At 36.9% G+C, this 22,810-nt stretch overlaps 1 protein-coding gene across 4 annotated transcripts in view; it reads right to left on the reverse strand.

Annotated features, from left to right (window-relative positions):
• ALG6 (ALG6 alpha-1,3-glucosyltransferase) overlaps window positions 1-22,810 on the reverse strand; it is a 65,874-nt gene that overhangs the window by 27,189 nt on the left and 15,875 nt on the right. For 3 of the 4 annotated variants that reach the window (XR_012419213.1, XR_012419212.1, XM_005543176.5), the window contains exons 3-7: window positions 12,631-12,715; window positions 7,404-7,493; window positions 5,227-5,315; window positions 3,372-3,454; window positions 2,648-2,712 (exon numbers count right to left, since the gene is read on the reverse strand). Coding sequence is in view for 2 of the 4 variants with exons in the window: in XM_005543176.5 (XP_005543233.3) it covers window positions 2,648-2,712; window positions 3,372-3,454; window positions 5,227-5,315; window positions 7,404-7,493; window positions 12,631-12,715 (412 nt within the window). In the remaining 2 variants the exon portion in view is untranslated. The remainder of the gene's footprint in view (window positions 1-2,647; window positions 2,713-3,371; window positions 3,455-5,226; window positions 5,316-7,403; window positions 7,494-12,630; window positions 12,716-22,810) is intronic. The other variant, XM_074004953.1, reaches the window with a different exon arrangement.

The following is a 22,810-nucleotide window of genomic DNA, read 5'->3' on the forward strand; positions in this document are numbered from 1 at the left end:
TCCTATAGTGGACCAACGATACATAGAAGTCATATGCAGGTGTTCTTGCCTTATTCTTAAATAAAAATAGATACACTAGGATCAAATAAACATTTATAGAAAACCTATCACAGAAAAAGAATCGAAAGGGAAACTAAATGACCCTGAAAGAATTAAAATCACTCAGGGAACAGTAAAAAACTTTACCAAAAAAAAAAAAAAAAAAAAAAAAAAAAAAGTAGCAAATTCTAATTAGAAATTAAAAACACACCTAACAAAACAAATGAAATTCGATGGAAGTGTTGGGGATAAATTCAAGATAATCCAACCCATAAAACAAAAGATAAAGAGATGCAAAAGATCTAACATCTGACTAATACACTCAAGAAAGAAAAAAGTGAGAAAATCATCAAAAAAATAATGTAACAGAATTTAGCAGAACAGAAGAACATCATATACAGTTTGGATATCCAAAACAATTGTGAAAAACACCTGTGTCTAAACAAATCACTGTAAAATTTCAGAACCACACAAATAAATTATAAAAATGATAATAATAGCAACAAATGTCTATATAATGCTTAGTATCTCCCAAGAACTGTCTTAAGTGTTTTACAAATATTAATTCATTTAATTCTCAAACTAAGCTTACAAAGTTAGGGTTTCTATTATCCACATTTTGCAAATGAGAAAAGTACATAATGATTTAAAAATGTGTCCTTACAGCTGGGTGCAGTGGCTCATGCCTGTAATCCCAGCACTTTGGGAGGCCAAGGTGGATGGATCACTTGAGGTCAGGAGTTTGAGACCAGCATGGCCAACATAGTGAAACCCCATCTCTACTAAAAATACAAAAATTAACTTGGCACATGCCTATAATCCCAGCTACTTGGGAGGCTGAGGCAGGAGTATCTCTTGAACCCAGGAGGCGGAGGTTGCAGTGAGCCAAAATCACACCATTGCATTCCAGCATGGGGGACAAGAGCAAAACTCCATCTCAAAAGAAAAAAATGTATCTTTACAAGGTAACATATGCCTGAAAGCTTTCAGACTTTAATTCAAATCACAGAGGACATACTACTACAAATTTTCCAGAATGGCTAAAACAAAAACCATTGACAGTTGATCAAGACGTAGAGCATCCGGAACTCTTACACCATTGTTATGAGAGTCTTAATTGCTACACACTGCTTAAAAACAATTTGGGATTATCTAAAAATGGATATGTGCACACCTTGTAACTCAACAATTCCACTCATAAGAGGAATGTTTATATGTGTACAAGGAGATATTTATAAGATGTTCATGGCAGCATTATTCATCATAGCCCAAACCGGGAAACAACCCAAATTACTCTCTCAGTGATAGAAATCACATGTATTCATGCAATGGAATATCATAAAGCAATCGAAGTGAATACTGAATTCACTTTCATAGATTTTTAACAAACTGCAGCTACACACGACTACATGAATGCATCTCATAAACAAAATGTTTAGCCCAAAACATCAAACACAAAACAATACTTACTGTGTTGTCTCTTTTATATAAAATTCAAAAAAGGGGAAAACTATAGTGTTAGTAGTTAGTTCAGGGGTACTATTTGGAAAGGAGGAGGGAGAAGGATGGGGAGGTGGACAAGGGTAGTTTTTGGATACTAGTAATGTTCTATTTCTTGACATGAGTGGTAGTTTGCCAACTCACTGAGCTGCACATTTATATTTTGCATAGTTTTCTGTATGAGTGTCATAGTTCAAAGTAAATATAGTTTTAAAACTCTGGTAAATCACTTTTTTTCCTTTTCTATCACTGTTCTTGATATTATCAGAGTATTTGACAGCCATGATCCCGTAAGCAATGCCAAAATTTTTAAAAAACTAAATTAGTCAAGTGGACAGAATATAAAATATATGATAAAAACAACTACAGACTTGAATATCTTTTATTTGTAAGTCCTTTGACAGATATACCTATTAGTTTTATTATAACTAAAACAAGACTGGCATCAAAAGGAAAAGCTATTAATTAAATAATCATGTTGCTGTGTAATGTCGTCTTTTTTTTCCTTTAAGAGAGATGGAGACAGGTAATAATATTCGATACCTTATAAGACAAATTGGATAGATATATACAGATTTTTATCAATTTATTCTCTAATCTAAGCTTCGTTTGTTTGAATGTTCCTTACTTTAGTCATCAAAAAATACACATACAAAAGCCATATTTTGATTATTCAGTTTTAGTTTCCTGAAGCTTCTGGCTACTACTATCTGATAGAAAAAAATATTTTAAAACTCATAAAACTGTGAGATCATTCTCCTTTTTTCATGTCAGACAGCATTTGCAAAGGATAGAAGACATGTTACACTTTAGAATTACAAGAGTATAACCATACTTGGCACTCTTTTGCCACCTCCCCAGAAAGAGCTAATCATTTACCAACATTCTGTTCCCAAGCGAAACAATATGAAAAAGCAATTCTACTTTTAATAAATCCGTACTTTACTCTTCAAATAAAAGCTTAGTGAAGAGATTCTTTTATATTATTGTGAAATAGTTCATATAAGCACGCTATCAAATAAGACATTACTAGATGACAGCATTGCACACATTGAGTCTAGATTTCATAATATGCAACTGACTTCATTTCTACATTAGTAAAGGATACTGAAAATGTCCATAGTCTATAAGAATAAGGCCTGGATACAGCAAGATGCATAACGCATTAGCAATCTGTAAAGAAAAATATTGTGAGATAAGAAAGTAATCTGTTACACATTCAAGCAGAGTAAAAGCGTGGTTTTTATCTAACACATTAGCAAATGTTCCCCTTTTCCAGAGGTGTTATACTTTCTTTTTATAAAATATTCAATTTTTATAAAACAACTCTTTAGACAATGAAGTTTTCATGGAGGTGACATGGGACACTTCCATAAAAAGGAAAAAAAAAAAATCACTAAAAGGTTTTGTCAGAGGAAGTACTTCCAGATATACAAGTTGGAGAAGTCAATCTAACGTTAACCTATCTAAAATGACCAAAAATAATATTTGATAACTATGAATTGAGAATATACAACAACTTTTCAAAATGCCTTTCAGTTTGGTCAATCTCACAAGCCAGCTCAAAATTCAGCTTTACCAGTTAAGTAACAAATTCAGCATGGCATGCAGTCCAGTACTATGTAACTTCTAAAATTCAGTATATCTTAGTAGTACACTAAAATAATTACTGTAAGATAAGTTGATGTTTTTGAAGTGAAAATTGATAGAAGATACAATATTCCTAATTACTCTCTTTCCGAAAGCATGGCTTCCCTAAGGTCTATACTTAATAGTTAGACTAATAAAGGATACATTTCAGAGATGAACTGTCAGGCTGCTTTAAAACCTACCTTTTTCTTAGTTGAGATGTCTTTTAAACAACAACAGTACAAAACCACTGCAGGTATGTAAATCAGCAGATCAGCAATTAAAACTGAAAACACAAGGAAATAACTTTAAACATGAGTCCATCAGGATTTACAGCTACCCATTAACTGCCTCCCTTCCTCCAATGTTGATTGAGAATTCATTAACACAAGGTTCTTGCCCCACTATGGACAAGTCCTTTACACAGTCAGCCCTTTCCAGTTCTTTCACCTGTGAATAATTTCAACCGCTGTATTGCCAAGGAGTCTCTTAATTTTCTCTAACAAATTCACGTATTTAATCAATCAGATGTATCCAACATTCTCTCTTTGTTCTGACTTGGACTTAAAAATAAAAAATATTCAAAGCAAGGAAATATTTTTTTCGTCTATATACTCTAAATTTTCTAGCATAAAGAATAACTGAAATGCAGTGATGTGTAAGAAAATCTTTTTAAAATGTTAGTCTTTATTGAAAAAATATAAACTTTTGCTAATTAATGCATATAAAGAGCTTGAGAAACCCAGGTGAGGAGAAAACTGAAAAAAATACTAAAAAAAAGAAAAGAAAAGCAAGTCATAATTTTCAACATGCAGTCCTTTAAAACAAAGAAAAATGCATACATAAATACTTCAGATGTATAACATGGCTGTCTAAAGAGCTTATTTTTTTCTTATACCTCACTAAGTATAGTGTTGAGAAAAAGGTAAGTGACAGTAAACTGTCTGCAATCTATCAATATGTTCAGCTCCAAATGCCACATTAAAGACGACACTGACAAACTGGAACATACCCAAAGGACTGGTCAGACAGAGACCTCAAAACCATAATCACATTCAACAAACTGCTCATCTAAGGAATAGCTGAAGTATATAGGAATCTTTAACTTAGAGAAGAGGTGACCCCAAATTCCTGTAGGATGTTAGGGATATAAGGGATTAGACTTGTTCTCTGTAACCCTGGAAAACAGAATCTGTAATGACTGGTGCAAGTTCAATTTAGGAAGGTCATTTTTAATGATTGGAGCTCTATGAAAACAGAATAGACTGTCTGTAAAGGTTGTGAGTTCCCTGCAAGCACAGATGTTGGTTCAGAAGCCAAATTATCACATGGTGAATATGTGGTTCAGAAAGGATTAAAGCATTGGAGGGGGAAGGGCAGTGGTGTGGGAGAGGGAAAGAGGCAAAACAGGTTATCTCTTGGGCCTAACATTCCAAGACTGGATGAACTGTAAGGAGAACAAACTCTGACTACATTTACACTAATTAAGGAAAAGGACTGAGATAGCACTAAAGCATAAGTCATGTAAAGCTTTTAAAGAAATCTAAGCTTATTACTTTCAAACTCCTGCAACAGCACACACAGATGCTCAATAAACATTTGTTGAGTGGATTATTGAATTTAGAAACTGCACAACTACGCAGATAACAACTGCAAGGTTTGCTCTAAGAAAAAATGAAAGAGATTTAGAATTAGGATATTAAAGCACACCCTAAAAAACTAAAGATTCAATTTATAGCTATCTGACCTCAAGTAAAGCTATTTGCTTCACTTAACTGTGCCTCCCTCAGTTTCCTCAGCTTAAAATAAGAATAATAGTATTGATCTCACTTGGGTGTTCAAAGAATTAAGTCAGATAAAAAATGTAAAGCACCCTCCTTTCTACTCTTTCATGTTTTAACTTACATATACATTTGGTCTTGGATCATGTATACAAATATATGTGTATGTGTAATTGCACAATTTTAAAGTCAGTAAGAACAATAATAGTACCTTTACTAGTTTGTCCAAAAATTTTAAAAAATCAAATTTTACATCCAATACCTATTGCACTTTTACCTGTTGTACGCATGAAGAGCTTATGTGCCTGACTCTCATATCCACGTGATGTATGGAGAGCAATCCAGTCTGGATTTATAAACTTTGCCCTGCAAATCAAAGCATATATACAGATACTTCATTCCTCATAACATTTAGCAATAAGGATATTTAAAGATGTATGAATTTATTAATATTTTGAGAATTGGCCATTTCTCTTATAAAGCAACAGAGTCGATGCTTAAGTATTACTCTATTTAATCATGTGAAACTGACTTAAGCTACAAAAAAAGCATCTGCATTGCTTATCTTCCGACAAAACTATATAAGGTGTAACTATAAGCCCTATCTTCACAATTCTTCCAGTGTAAAAACAATCTCGCAGGTCACATTTCATGTACTAAACACATACTTTGTAAAAAGCAATATGCTAGTGTTTATCAGAGGATCACGTTTATAATATTTTAGTTATAACAATTGGCTACAATAGTTATAATAATCATAAATCATAACATAAAACTAAACGCAATTCTTAAAGATAAATGTAATTTTAAACCATATCACAATTACCCTGAATACTGTAATGATGTTTGAGAGTTTATTTTCAATCCATGAAGCTTATTTTTGCAAATATGAAATACACTCATAACGACACTGCATAACGACATTTCAATCAACAATGGACCATATGTAGGACAATGATCCCATAAGATTATATTACCATTTTTTACTCTAGCTATGTGTTGATATGTTTAAATATACAAATACCATTGTGTTACAACTGCCTACAGTATTCAGTACAGTGACATGCTATACAGGTTTGTAGCCTAGGAACAACAGGCTATGCTATAGAGCCTAGATATAGTAGGCGATACCATTTTGCCTCCTAAAGTACCCTCTATGATGTTTGCACAATGATGAAATCACCTAACCATACATTTCTCAGAATGTATTCCCATCGTGAAGTGACACACGGCTGTAAAGTTGAAATTAAACAAGGAAGATGAGTTCACGAGATATTTGAAGAGGTTCCTCAAATTTTTGCTGACACACTTCAAATCTAAGACGGAATACCACTACAGAGTAGAACTGGGTCTCTACAAAAACAGAAGTTCTTTATCTTTTATAACTATTTAATTTCTTTAAAAGGACAAGGAATTCCCATTTTGATCTTAAATCACAAATGAAACACTACAGTTATTCTAGTTTCTAACTTGACAGATTAGTCAGTAACCATTTGGATCTATATTTTTCATTTACTTTGAGCTGTTCCAGAAAAAAAAAGTTCTTATACACAACTAACACATATTAGATACATTTCTCAGTAGTTCACACATACGGATAACATCTCTACTTCAAAACTAGTTCTGCATTTCTTGCAAGACGTCCTCCAAAAAAATTATAGAAATGTTCAAACTTTGATAGTTCTTTTTTTTTTTTTTTTTTTTTTTGAGATGGAGTCTCACTCTGCTGCCCAGGCTGGAGTGCAGTGGCGTGATCTCAGCTCACTGCAACCTCTGCCTCCCAGGTTCAAGTGATTGTCCTGCCTCAGCCTCCCGAGTAGCTGGGTCTACAGGCATGTGCTACCATGTCTGACTAATTTTTGTATTTTCAGTAGAGACGGGATTTCACCACGTTAGCCAGGATGGTCTAAATCTCCTGACCTCGTGATCCACCCACCTCGGCCTCCCACAGTGCTGGGATTACAGGCATAAGCCACCATTCCCGGCTGACAGTTATATCTTAAAACCCATTTGTAATATACAATAGCAGCGGCTGGGTGCGGTGGCTCATGCCTGTAATCCCAGCACTCTGGGAGGCCGAGGTGGGCATATCACTTAAGGTCAGGAGTTTGAGACCAGACTGGCCAACATGGTGAAACCCCGTCTCTACTAAAAATACAAAAATTAGCCGGGCGTGGTTGCGGGTGCCTGTAGTCCCAGCTACTCAGGAGGCGAGGCAGGAGAACTGTTTGAGCCTGGGAGGTGGAGGTTTCAGTAAGCCAAGATTGCACCACTGTACTCCAGCCTGGGCTATGGAGCGAGACTCCATCTCAAAAAAAATTAAAAAATAAAAAAAAATACAATAGCAGCTACAAGCAATCTCTCCTCTAGTCAAGAAAGCCCCATCACACTGCTTCTTACTAAATCTGCCAAGGGCATAAAAATTTAGAGTTACATTAAGAAAGAAAAACTTACACATATGCACATAGGAGACTATGATAAGCTGTAAGAGGTGGGTAATCCAATCCCCAGTACTGTAAATTATTATCACTGCTGTTAAAATACCTGAAAAAAAAAGAAGAAAGCACCATTCCATTAATCAATATTCAAGAAGTAGACTTATAATTTAACATCATTTATTTAAACTTAATAATGTAATTTACTAATTATTAAGCTATTAATAATTCAGCCATGTCAATAGACACAAACCAGGACTCTCCTAGGCAAACTGGGATTTACTGTCATCCTATTATTAGTAGACTTCATCAATGACTAACACCTATACAACAAAAAATATGCAACAACTAAAAGAATAGGACTGTTTGCAACCAATTCAACCAACATGTAACGAGAGCCTCGTTACATGCAAGGTTCTCTGAATTTTAGGAAGACAACTAGGTCTAACGTCCACAAATTGATAGGCTTCTCTAGTTGGCCAGAATGTGAAGGAACTATGCACAATTATGACTCGAGGAATAAAAATTGAGTTAACATAATTTCTTAATCATGTCCTTTATAACTAGGCAGCTTCTTCTTCAATTTATTTTCTCAATCATAAGAATACTTTACAACAGTGGAAGCCAAACTATATAACCTACAAATAACCATTGTTCATAAGCTTATTTCTTTTTGAGACGGAGTCTTGCTCTGTCACCCAGGCTGGAGTGCAGTGGTGCGATCTCCGCTCACTGCAACTTCCACCTCCTGGGTTTTTTTTTTTTTAAGCGATTCTTCTGCCTCAGCCTCCCAAGTAGCTTTGATTACAGGCACCTGCCACCAGGCCCGGCTAATTTTTGTATTTTTAGTATAGACGGGGTTTCACCATGGTGGCCAGGCTGGTCTTGAACTCCTGACCTCAAGTGATCCACCCACCTCGGCCTCCCAAAGTGCTAGGATTGCAGGTGTGAGCCACCATGCCTGGCCTAACTTATTTCAAATGGGTCACAATTCCTCACTGTCACAATCTCCTACTTTTTGAATTAAAAATATTTCTTTAAATTAGCATTCAACATGATCCCATCAAATAACCTATTAATCATCTTCGGAAGGTCTACTCTTCTTAGTGTTGGCTACATAAAACATAGGTTTGTATGGAAGAGATGGGGATTAAAATTATCAAGGCATGCTAGACAGCCAAGACATCTGGGCATAGAGTACTACAGTATGGTACCAGCTGGTGGCCATTGTCCCTCCAGAAACATCCATGTGAACAATCTTGGGTTCCACGTCTGGCTGGGACTTGAAGCCAAGAAGCAGCAAGTCTAAGAATCTCTGGGTTAGTTGGAGCCCCTTTTGGCAGCTTGAATCTGGGAAACTGGGCCAGGCAAATAATGGAGACCAAAGCACCCACTTGTCTAGACAGAGATACCTGAAGACAGGCACCAATTGTGCCATTTCCAAATTCATGTTACTACATAGCATAAAGTTTTATTGTATCAGCCTCAGAGCTGTTGAAGCATTGAGTTAAGTAAAGCTGTAAGGTCAGTGACTGCCACAAAGTGCTCAATAGTAGTTCCAATTGGCTGCTAGCCACAAAACAACTAAGATGGATACAGCAATGGGAAACCATCAAGTAATTCAAGAATCACATTTTGTCCAATACAACTTGATTTGGTTTTCAGCTTCTGAAAATAGACAAAACCTATTTTTTCATTTAGTTTAACCTTGAGATCCACTGGAGATGAGTAGAAGAGGCACTGACAGTAAGCTGTAAGCATGCAACGATACTAAAATAAAGTGATTGGTTGGATTAGGAGGAAAAAAATCCAGGGTTTGTAACAGTGCTCCCCTTTCTTATGGAAATTCATAAAGTAGAAGAAAGAGGCATAAAAGAAGATAGCTTAAAAGTGTTTCATGTAAAGCATCAAAATACGTCAGTAGGAACAAAGCAATTAATTGATACTCCTGCTTTATATACTATTATATATATAATTTTTTTTTTTTTTTTGAGACAGAGTTTCACTCTTGTTGCCCAGGCTGGAGTGCAATGGTACAATCTCGGCTCACTGCAATCTCCGCCTCCTGTGTTCAAGCAATTCTCCTGCCTCAGCCTCCTGAGTAGCTGGGATTACAGGCATGTGCCACCATGCCCGGCTAATTTTGTATTTTTAGTAGAGATGGGGTTTCTCCATGTTGGTCAGGCTGGTCTCGAACTCCTGACCTCATGATCTGCCCGCCTTGGTCTCCCAAAGTGCTGGGATTATAGGCGTGAGCTACTGCGCCTGGCCTTACTTTAGACATATTAATACCTGAAAAGTTGTCTAAATACGATTTCTACATTGAAATGCATTTTCCCACTGAACATCTCAGTATATATTTAGTAAGTAAAAAAAAAAAAACTGGCTGCCACACAAATTATAAAATTACATTCAGGAGTGTTACCATTAACTTTAAGATGTAGTTTTCTCTAACAACCCACAGAGTCATAATTGGTATTTTTATTTAAAGAAAAAAAATTTTAACTTGAAACAGTTTCAAAGTTACAGAAAAGTTGCAAGAAAAGTTCAGAGAACTTACATATATCAAAATGTATAAAGTTTTATAAGACAACAGACACCATTTAAAGAACAAGACAAACAGAAAAAAGACTTTTTATACACTCATACACACACACGAGGAAAATGATTAAAGTGTACAATACTGTTGTAGAGAGACTTTAATGTCACCATGGAGAACACCATCTCCTGGTGTTCAGACCCCTGCATGCGTACAATCCCCTCCCCTTGAGTGTAGGCAAGACCTGTGACTTGCATCTAACTAATACAATATGGTAAATGTGACAGGACATCACTCTTGTGCTTCTGTTTCACATATATGTAAGATTCTGTCTTGCTAGCAGATATACTAGACAGAATGCCTCTCACTGACTTTAAAGAAGCAAGCTGGCATGTTTTAGTGCATGGCCATGTTGGAGAAGCCACATAGCAACAAATGGCATGTGAGCTATAGGAGGCAAGAGTGGCTCCCAACAAGAAACTGAAGCCCTCACTCTTGCAAATGCAAGGAAACTAATTCTGCGGAGGTTGAGGAAACTTGGACCATGGATCCTTCTCCAGTTGAGCCTCTGATAAGTCTGCAGCCCAGCTGACACCTGGATGATAGCCTTCTGAGACTCTGAGCAGAATACCTAGCTAAGCTGTGCCCAAACTACTGATCTAAAGCAACTGCAATAATAAATCTGTGTTTAAGCAATTAGCATTTGGGGGTCATTCATTACACAGCATAGAAAATTAGTAGAACTATTTAAAAATCATACAAATCATTACAAAAATGATCATCCATTACAAACGCGGGGGAAAGAAATGAACAAGAAATTTTGAAAAGAAATGTAATTATCAATAAATATGTTAAAAGATGCTCAGGTCACAGTTACTCAAGGAAATGCCAATTTTAAAAGTCTGGTATTGTTAAATGTTGGTCAGGGTATGTAGAAAGAGATATTCTGGTGTTACTTTAGAGCTTCCACTTCTAGGAATCTGCCTAGAAAAAATGTGCACATAAGAAAGAGATTTTATTTAATCATTCCCCTACTAAGAGACATTTAAAGTGTTTCGGGTTCCTTTTCCATTGAAACACTCCAAACCCTGACTAGGGAATGGGGCAACCTATCAATAGAAAACTCAATATTAAGTTCTTGCATAAAACTCTCTGATAAAGGGCCTATATAAAAGCAGTAGCCAAAGCAGTCAACAATATAATATGAACAGTTTATATAGCCAGTCTCTAAGAGAATAACCTACCAGCCATCTAGTAAGTCAATAAGTAATGTCATCACTGTTATCAGCATATGTTCAATAAAAATGACACAGGCATGAATTTCTGATGCTATAACCACAGCTAACATTTATTGAGAGTTCATTACATGCTAGGGACTGTCCTAAGTGCTTTACATGTATCATTTTATTCAGTCCTCACAATAACCCAGTGAAATATGTAGTCTATTATTTTCATTCTACAAGTGATAAAACTGTGGTTGAGAAAGTTAAATAATTTGCCAAAGGTCACACAGCTAATAAATAGCAGAGCTGGGATCTGAACTCAGACAGTCTGACTCTAGCACCTACACTCTTTACCACTAAGCTACTGTTATTTTATACTTCAGGTAGACTTGTATATAAAATTAAGGTTAATCACCACTGCTCAATTATGATAGCAATAGTAATTAACAAAAATTTCTATAAAGTTCTCTGAGTTCTGAGAAACAGAAGGTTTGCTATATACTGTATCATAAAACCAATGAAGGGTAGAGCTGACCTCCTCCTTCATAATACAAAGAGAAAGCTACGGAAATGAGACCATATGAAAACGAATGCCTAGGTCGCACATGGTGGCTCACGCCTGTAATCTCAACACTTTGGGAGGCCAAGATGGGTGGATCACGAGGTTAGGAGTTCAAAACCAGCCTTGCCAAGATGGTGAAACCCCGTCTCTACTAAAAACTACAAAAATTAGCCAGGCGTGGTGGCAGGTGCCTGTAATTCCAGCTACTTGGGAGGCTGAGGCAGGAGAATCACTTGAACCTGGGCGGCAGAGGTTGCAGTAAGCTGAGATCGCACCACTGCACTCCAGCCTGGGCAACAGAGTGACACTCCATCTCAAAAAAAAAAAAAAAAAGAAAATGAACACCTAAATACTCATTCCTTCCACAAATTTTTATTGAGGGTCTACAATGTGCCATGCCCTATACTACAGGGTATTCAAAGGCGAACCAAAAGGACATATGTGAAATTTTCAGAGTTGAAAACAAGTCCTACTATTGTAGGCTTCTCCCTTTGGTCCCCTTTTCAGCTCTGCAAATTCAGCCATCAGCTACGGCCAAAGCTCTCTTCTATTTTTATCTATAGTTACAATCATAGTGATCTTTTGCGAGAGAAACAGTGGATGAGGGAACAGGGAAGAAATGTTTTTAGCCTATGATGGTGCTTTCATAGTTTATGTCCAGAGGACATACAGACATTCAGAGTTTTATCATCAACGTTCTAGTTCAGTATCATAGCCCACCTAACTAAGTATACGAATTAACTTTCAGGACTATCAAATTTCAAGACAGGCCTACAAAATGCAAGGCAATACATATGTGGCACCAGTATGCAAGAGATGAGGATGTTCAAGATGAAGAAAATAGCGTGTTGTCCTTTTAAATATTTTCAAACAATCCATATTAACCATGATAAACAAGAAAACCAAGTTAAAATTATCATACCACTGTTTGACTGGTAAATTAAAAGTAATTTCTTGCCAGTGTCTCTGGGCTTCATAATCACCGAACATAGGCGGTTTTCCAGCACCTAAGATCAAAGGTAAAAAGAGCAAAACAACAATGTACTTTAGCATATCAGTGATTTTTATTTCCTTATGAAAATTGTCTAAAGTAGAGAGGCAGTGTAGGTTACAGAAAGAACACAGGAGTTACCGAAAAAGTCAGAGAGGTAAAGTCTGAATCCTAGCACTGCTGGCACACTCCTGGAGTGACACTGGGCAAATTACTTAATCTCCCTAAACTTCAGCACATTAAAAACAGGATCAATACAACTTCCCTACTGAGGACTACTGGAATAAATAAGATAATGGATATAAAATACCTAGCATAGTGCCTGGCACACAGAAAACATTCAATAAATAGAAGCTATTGTTAACATTACAATCATCCCTCAGTATCTGTGGGGGATTCATTCCAGGACCCCCCACTACCACAGATACCAAACTTCATGGATGCTCATCCCTTATATAATATGCCATAGTATTTGCATGTAACCTCTGCTCATTCTCTTGTATACTTTAAATCATCTTTACATTACTTATAATATCTAACAATGTAAAATGCTACATAAATAGTTGTTATACTGTATTGTTTAGGAGATAATGACAAGGGGAAAAAATTTACATGTTCAGTACAGGCAAAATCATCCTTTTTTATTTCCTGAATATTTTCAATCTATGGTTGGCTGAATCCACAGATACAGAACCCATGGATACAAAGGGCTGACTGTACTTAATAATAATTATATCAAAGTTTATTTTTACTTCATAAGGCTGTCAACTATACTGCCCAATATGTACCATAAAATAGTAACATGAGTATCTGCATTTTACAAAGGACTTTTTTTTTTTTGACCCAGGCTGGAGTGCGGTGGCACAATCTCGGCTCACTGCAACCTCCACCTCTGGGGTTCAAGCGGTTCTCATGATTCAGCCTCCCAAGTAGCTGATTACAGGCGTGTGCCACCACAACTGCCTAATTTTTGTATTTTTAGTAGAGACTGGTTTCACCATATTGGCCAGGCTGGTCTCAAACTCCTGGCATCAAGTGATCTGCCTGCCTCGACCTCCCAAAGTGCTGGGATTACTGGTGTGAGCCACCATGCCCAGCCATTACAAAGGACTTTTACAATCTATAAATAAGGTCAAGCATAAGGTCAAAAACACTATATGTTACAAAGACATTAATTAGATCAGGCTTTGCTGTCAAGTTGTATAAAAACTGTTGCGTTGGCCGGGCGCGGTGGCTCAAGCCTGTAATCCCAGCACTTTGGGACGCCGAGACGGGTGGATCACGAGGTCAGGAGATCGAGACCATCCTGGCTAACACGGTGAAACCCCGTCTCTACTAAGAAATACAAAAAACTAGCCGGGCGAGGTGGCGGGCGCCTGTAGTCCCAGCTACTCGGGAGGCTGAGGCCGGAGAATGGCGTGAACCCGGGAGGCGGAGCTTGCAGTGAGCTGAGATCCGGCCACTGCACTCCAGCCTGGGCTACAGAGCGAGACTCCGTCTCAAAAAAAAAAAAAAAAAAAAAAAACTGTTGCGTTGTGGTTTGACTATTTTAATTTCAGAATTGCAAATAAGGGATAATGGATTTGTAATAACTAACACTTGATAGTACTTACTATATGCCAAATACAACAAACCTATGAAATAGGTATTACCTGGCCAGGTGCGGTGGCTCACACCTGTAATCCCAGCACTTTGGGAGGCCGAGGTGGGCGGATCACGAGGTCAGGAGCTCAAGACCAGCCTGACCAAAATGGTGAAACCCTGTCTCTACTAAAAATACAAAAATTAGCGGGGCGTGATGGCGCGCTCCTGTAATCCCAGCTACTCAGGAGGCTGAGGCAGGAGAATCGCTTGAACCCAGGAGGCAGAGGTTGCAGCGAGCCGAGATCACACCACTGTACTCCAGCCTGGGCAACAGAGCGACATGCGTCTCAAAAGAAAAGAAAGAAAGAAAAAAAAAGATATAAAGGTATCTCAATTTAGTAAAGAGTAAACACCCACTCACTATTTAACTAACAGTTGACTACAAAATTGTGAGAAGGCCCAAAGAGATACAGTATAATCACAGCTTTTTTAACTGGCATGTAAGGTAAAAATCACATAGAGTCAGATGTACTAATTAACCCATTAGGAAGGTGTGCCATATTGAAGAATGACATATTATTGCTCACTGAAATCCAATCCAGACTTTCTCCAGTTTTAGAACATTACATGAAGTAAAGCGTTTGTATTTAATTGTCGAATTACACCAATATTCTTTAAACGTATAATCTCCAAGAAGATATTCCCACTATGAGACAATCATGGGAAGTGCAGATTAACTTTTCTATAGCATATATACATTGAGTGATTTGCACAAGAAATTAACCATAGTATACACACATGTGTGTGTGTCTCTGTCTATATCTCTGAAAGAAACATGTCTTATTAAGTTTTATAGACTCAGAATGTAATAGCACCTAGTAGATTCTCAACGCCACCCTCATAGGTTAATGTTAATACAGCAAGGACGTTTAAGTTCAAAAGACTTGAGTTTGTGAGTCCCTGATTTTTCATTACTGATCTGCAACATTAATTTGTAATGGCAGACCAATTAATTTTGCCGAGGCTGCTTTAACACAGTGCCATATATGAGTTCTTCCCCAAAAACATCTTTAAGTTACTATTTGGCATTCTGAAATTCAAAGTTTCTGTTCATGCTTCTTATTCCATATTTTATACATTTTTCTATCAACTCATATCCAACCTTCAAGCATCATCTGAAATCCTGAATCTTCCATGAAACCTTCCTTCATAAATTAAAAACATATTGATCACTAATTATGGATTTCTCATAATACTTATACTTTCAGTTACCACATGTTTTTATCATATGACTATACTATTTCTTAATTGCTACCAAGATAAGAATTTTATATCCTATAGGCAGAGAAACTGATTTTCCAGTGTCCAAAGGAAATATTGCTAGGCATATAGTACATCAAAAGGTTGCTTAATTAAACTGGAGAGGAAGAAAAACCTACAACAATAAAATTTTTTTAAGAAAAGAATTCCCCAAAGAATTAATTGCATTTTTGCACGTGTATTCTTTGGCTGGGGGGTGGGGTGGGGGAAGGGAGGGATGTAAGTTTCTATTTTAAAGAATACAACCATTGAATATGGCTTCTTTGGGGTGGAAAGGAGTTGACTTTTCTTTTTATTTGTTTTGTTTTTGTTTTCAATCCACTGGGATAATAAAAGTATGACAGAATCTTAAGTAATTTCCTATACCTGAAGAAATCCAACTATCTAGATTTTCTGAAATTGCTCTAGACTTTTGGTCAATGTGGAAGAATTTATTACCATTCTCTAACAAATAGAAGAATGGATAATGACTCTCTTTAGGGTTGGGAAACAAGTTCCTATCCAGAGTCTGACCTACTTCAATAAATTCAGCTGACACTGGCTATGAAATTAGTACTTAAGTTTTTAAAACTGCTAAAGTGCCCTTAAAGCAACCCAGAAGGACAACCCAACTGTACCTATGGGAGCTTCACTTGGGAAGGGCAAAAAGGATTCCTTCCACAGTGATTAATTCTACAAATCCATTTACATAAGATTCAGAATTACATAAAGAAAACACACTAATGTATATTTACTCAGCTTCAATCCTGTCTCCTTCTCAGAAAAATGGGCTTAAGCACTACTTAAACATTCATTTTATTAATTGCTGAACTATTCATAATTATGTTTGAATTTTAAAAACAAGTAGTTTTGGCCTGACGCAGTGGCTCATGCCTGTAATGCCAGAACTTTGGGAGGCCGACATGGGTGGATCATGAGGTCAGGAGATCGAGGCCATCCTGGCTAACATGGTGAAACCCCGTCTCTACTAAAAATACAAAAAATTAGCCAAGCGTGGTGGCGGGTGCTTGTAGTCCCAGCTACTCGGGAGACTGAGGCAGGAGAATGGCGTAAACCTGGAGGCGGAGCTCTCAGTGAGCCGAGATTGTACCACCGCACTCCAGCCGGGGCGAGAGAGCGAGACTCCATCTCAAAAAATAAGTAAATAAATAAAATAAAAACAGGTAGTTTTGTTGTTAACAATACCTACTAACTGCCTTTAAATTAAAATTTTAAGCATTTTAGAGACGAGAATTTGGCTAAAATTTTCCATAATAAAATCTTCCTTTTGGCAGGGTGTGGTGGCTCATGTCTATAATCACAGTACTTTGGGAGGCCAAGGCGGGCAGATCACCTGAGGTCAGAAGTTCAAGACCAGCCTGACCAACATGGTGAAACCCCATCTCTACTAAAACTACAAAAAGTAGCGGGGTGTGGTAGCACGTGCCTGTAATCCCAGCTACTTGGGAGGCTGAGGCAGAAGAATCAACTGAACCTGGGAGGCAGAGGTTGCAGTGAGCTGAGATCACGCCACTGCAACTCCAGCCTGGGTGACAGAGCAAGACTCTGTCTCAAAAAAAAAAAGAAAAAAAAATCATCTTTTTATATATTCCATAGCAATGGATAAGTAGAAAGAAACAAGCAGTTAAACAGAACACAGGCATACTTCAGTAATGACTGATGTGCTACAAAAACCGATTCCCTACAAAAACTGATGTGCTACAAAAACTGACTTTCTCTTCAAACAGTCAATGCAGCTTTGGGGAAAAAACGTTATTAAAATAAAATAACTCCCCGGCTCAAGTGTTGCCATTTGCCTTAAAGACACTGGCAACACTTTGGATCAAGTATAGAGGAACTGTGAATCTCTACAAGAAACAGTAAACAATCAATACTAAAATCAAAATTTTTCTACTCCCCATAGATTGTTTAAAAGCAACAAGCAGTATTTATTCAATATTTTTAGTTCTCTGAAAATTAATGTATATAAGCATCTCTAAAAACGTAAGGGATAGAAATTTCAGAAAAAATCAAATTACAATAATTACATAAGCCATTTTCCTAAATAATACATACAGTTCCAAAGGAGGAATAATGCACTGATACTAAGCAAGCTAACCTGAGTTTCCACACTTGAGTGTGAGGGAGTTTTCTGAATATGCAACTCCAAAATACAGCACCTTGGCATATCGAGTATTTTAAGCTAAAGGAATTTGAGGAAGGGCAGGTGCAGGAAGAGCTGACCATCCCCTGAAGCAGATCATAAAATCCTCATGTGAGAGGTCCCCTCCCTATACCCAGAGAAAAGAAGCATCCTTATCTCCAAAGGTGAAAGGATACCCAGAGGAATACTCAACTCCCTATGAATACTTGGAAAGCCTTCCCAAGAAGGATGGATACAAACAAGCCCAGGCTGAAGACTACAATAAACACCTAACTTTTCAATATCCAGATGAATATCCACAAGCATTAAGACCATCCAGAAAAACATGACCTCACCAAAGGAACTTAGTAAGGCACCAGCAACCAATCTCAGAGTGATAGAGGTATGTGACCTTTCAGACACAGCATTCAAAATGACTCTTTCGAAGAAACTCAAAAAATTCAAGATATAACAGAGAAGGAATTTAGAATCCTATCCTTAACAGAGATGGAAATCATTTTTTAAAATCAAGCAGAAATTCTGGTGCTGAAAAATTCAATTGACATACTGTAGAATGCATCAGAGTCTCTCAATGGCAGAATTGATCAAGCAAAAGAAAGAAGTAGTAAGCTCAAAGGCAGCCTATTTGAAAATACACAGTCAGTGGAAACAAAAGAGAAAAAAGAACGACAAGCGAAGCATGCCTAGCAGATCTATAAGACAGCCTCAAATGGACAAATCCCAGAGCTTTTGGCCTTAGCGAGGGAATAGTGAGAGAGAGATCAGGGTAGAAAGTTTATTCCAAGGGATAATAACTGAGAACATTCCAAACCTAGAGAAAGATATCAATAGTCAAGTACAAGAAGGTTATAGAACACCAAGCAGATTTAATGCAAATAAGACTACCTCAAGAGTTTTTAGCAGTCAAACTCCCAAAGGTCAAGGATAAAGAAAAAATCCTAAAGGCAGCAAGAAAAAAGAAACAACATATAATAGGAGTTCCAATATATCTGGCAGCAGACTTCTCAGTAGAAGCCACACAAGCCAGGAGAGAATGGCACAACATATTTGAAGTGCTGAAGGAAAAAAAACTTTTATCCTAGAATAGTATATCCAGCAAAAACACCCTGCAAACATGAAGGAGATATAAAGATTTTCCCAGACAAAAAAAGCTGAGGGATTTCATCAACACTAGGACTATCCTATAAGAAATGCTAAAGGGAGTTCTTCAACCAGAAAGAAAAGAGCATTAATGAGCAATAAGAAATCATTTAAAGGTACAAAACTCACTAGTAATAATAAGTACACTGTCATTAAGGTTTGTAAACTACCCATATCTTGAGTAGAAAGACTAAAAGTTTAACCTATCAAAAATAATAACCATAACTTTTCAAGACATAGACAGAATAAAATATAAATAGAAACAACAAAAAGTTACAAAGCAGGGGAATAAAGTTAAAGTGTAGAGTTTTGGTTAATTTTCTCTTTGCTTATTTGTTAGTTTTTACAATCAGTATTAAGTAATCATTAGCTTAAAATAATGAGTTATAAGATGTTATTTGCCAGCCTGGGGAACATGGCCAAACCCCCATCTCTACAAAAATATAAAAAATTAGCTGGGCGTGGTAGCACGTGCCTATAGTCTCAGCTACTTGGGAGGCTGAAGTGAAAGATAACCTAAGTCTGGCAGGTGGAGGTTCCAGTAAGCCAAGATCACCTCACTTAGGCCAGGCGCGGTGGCTCATGCCTGTAATCCCAGCACTTTGGGAGGCCAAGGCGGGCAGATCACTTCAGGTCAGGAGTTCGAGACCAGCCTGGCCAACATGGTGAAAACTCGTCTCTACTAAAAATACAAAAAAATTAGCCAGGCACGGTGGCATACACCTGTAATCACAGCTACTCTGGAGGCTGAGGCAGAAGAATCGCTTGAACAGTCTGTTGCCTACAAGAAATATACTTCATTTGTAAAGACACACACAGACTGAAAACAAAAGGATGGAAAAAGATATTCCATGCAAATGGAAACCAAAAAAAGCAGGAGTAGCTATACCTGTATTAGACAAAACAGATTTCAAGACAAAAGCTATAAAAAGAGACAAGTCAGGCACAGTGGCTCACACCTCTAATCCCAGTACTTTGGGAGGCCAAGGTGGGCGGATCACCTGAGGTCAAGAGTTTAAGACCAGCCTGGCTAACGTGGCAAAACCTTTTCTTTACTAAAAATACAAAAATTAGCTGGGCATGGTGGTGCGAGCTGTAGTCCCAGCTACTTGGGAGGCTGAGGCAGGAGAATCACTTGAACTCAGGAGGCAGGAGGTCGCAGTGAGCCGAGATCACGCCACTGTACTCCATCCTGGGCAACAGAGCAAGACTCCGTCTCAAAAAAAAAACAAAAAAAGAGAAAGACAAAGAAGGCCATTATATAATGACAAAGGGATCAATTCAGCAAGAGATATAACAATGGTAAATACATATGCATCCAGCACTGGAGCATCTAGATATATAAAACAAATATTATTAGAGCTAAAGAGAAAGTCTCCAATAGGGTAATAGCTGGAGATGTCAACTTCAGCACTGGACAAATCATCCAGACAGAAAATCAATAAAGAAATATCAGACTTAATCTGCAGTGTGAACTAAATGGACCTATCAGATATTTATACAACATTTCATGCAATGGCTAGAGAATATACACATTCTTCTCCTTGGCACACAGATAGACCATATGATAGACCACAAACAAGTCTGAAAAAATTCAAAACATTGATATCATATCAGGTATCCTTTCTAATCACAATGGAATAATACTAGAAATCAATAACAAGAGGAATTTTGGAAACAGTACAAACACATGGAAATTAATCAATATGATCCTGAATGACCAGTGTGCCAATGAAGAAATTAAAAAGAAAAAAATTTCTTGAAACAAATGAAAATGGAAACACAACATACCAAAACCTATGGGATACGTGAAAGCAGTACTAAGAGGAAAGTTTATAGCAATAAGTGCCTATGTCAAAAAAGAGAAAAACTTCACATAACCTAACGATACATCTTAAAGAACTAGAAAAGCTAGAGCAAAATAAACACAAAATTAGTAGAAGAAATAGTAAAGATCAGAGCAGAAATAAATGGAAATTAAAAGATAAATGAAACAAAAAGTTGGTTTTTGAAAAGATAAACAAAATTGAGACAATTTTAGCCAGACTAGGAAAAAAAGAAAGAAGACTCAAATAAATAAAATCAGAGATTAACGAGGAGACATTACAACCGATACTGCAGAAATTCAAATGATCACCAGAGACTACTATGAGCAATTATATGCCAATAAACTGGAAAGACTAGAAGAAACTGCAAAATTCCTAGACACATACAACCTACCAAGACTGAACCATGCAGAAATCTAAAACCTGAACAGATCAATAACAAGCAATGACATCAAAGCAGTAATTAAAAGTCTCCCAGCAAAGAAAAGCCTAGAACCTGATGGCTTCACTGCTGAATTTCACCAAACATTTAAAGAAAAAGCCTAATATTAGTCCTACTCAAACTATTCTAAAAAATAGAGGAGGGAATACTTCCAAACTCATTCTACGAGCCCAGTATTCCCTAATAACAAAACCAGAAAAAGGCATATTAAAAAAAGAAAAAAAAAAAAAAAACTACAAGTCAATACCCCTGATGGACATTGATGCAAAAATCCACAACAAAATACTAGCAAACTGTATTCAACAATACATTAAAAAGATCACTCATCATTACCCCACAGATAAATCCCACAGATGCAAGAATGGTTCAACATATGCAAATCAATCAATGTGGTACATCAAATCAACATAATGAAGGACAAAAACCATATGACCATTTTGATTGATGCTGAAAAAGTATGTGATACAATTCCACATCCCTTCCTGACACAAACCCTCAAAAAACTGAGTTTAGAAAAAACATACCTCAACACAATAAAAGCCATAAATGACAGACCCACAGCTAGTATCATACTGAATGGGGAAAAACTGAAAGCTTTTCCTCTAAGATCTGGAACAAGACAAGAATGCCCACTTTCACAACTGTTATTCAACATAGTGCTGTTAGTCTTAGCTAGCGCAATCAGACAAGAGAAAGAAATAAAGGTCATCCAAACTGGAAAGGAAGAAGTCTAATCATCCTTGTTTGCAGATGATATAATCTTATATTTGGAAAAACCTAAAAACACCATCAAAAAACTATTAGAACTGTAAAACAAACTCTGTAAAGTTGCAGCATAAAAAATCAACATACAAAACTCAGTAGTATTTCTATACGCCAATGGTGAACAATTTGAAAAAGAAATTTTAAAAATCCCATTTACAATAGCCACAAATAAAATTAAATACCTAGGAATTAACCAAAGAATAAAAGATCAGGCCAAACACAGTGGCTCAAGGCCGGGTGTGGTGGCTCACGCCTGTAATCCCAGCACTTTGGGAGGCCGAGATGGGCAGATCACAAGGTCAGGAGTTCAAGACCAGCCTGGCAAACATGGTGAAATCCTGCTTCTACTAAAAAAAATAATAATAATAATACAAAAATCTGTTGGGTGTGGTGGCATGCGCCTGTAATCCCAGCTACTCAGGAGACTGAGGCAGGAGAATTACTTTAACCTGGGAGGTGGAGGTTGCCGTGAGCCAAGATCATGCCATTGTACTCCAGCCTGGGTGACAGAGCGAGACTCCATCTCAGGAAAAAAAAAAAAAAAAAGAAGAAGAAGTAAAAGATCTTAACAAAAAACTATAGAACACTGATGAAAGAAATTCCAAAAAATGGGAAAATAGTCCATGTTCATGGATTGGAAGAATCAATATCATTAAAATGTCCATTCTACCCAAAGCAATCTACAGACTCAATGCAATCTCCATCAAACTACCAATGACATTCTTCACAGAAATAGAAAAAATAATCCTAAAATTTATATGGAACCACAGAAGATCCCAAATAGTCAAAACTATCCTAAGCAAAAAGAACAAAACTGGAGGAATTATATTATACTGACTTCAATTTTACTACAGAGCTATAGTAACCAAAACAGCATGGTACTGGCATAAA

This window comes from Macaca fascicularis, chromosome 1, assembly GCF_037993035.2.
Source record: "Macaca fascicularis isolate 582-1 chromosome 1, T2T-MFA8v1.1".
Lineage (NCBI taxonomy): Eukaryota > Metazoa > Chordata > Mammalia > Primates > Cercopithecidae > Macaca > Macaca fascicularis.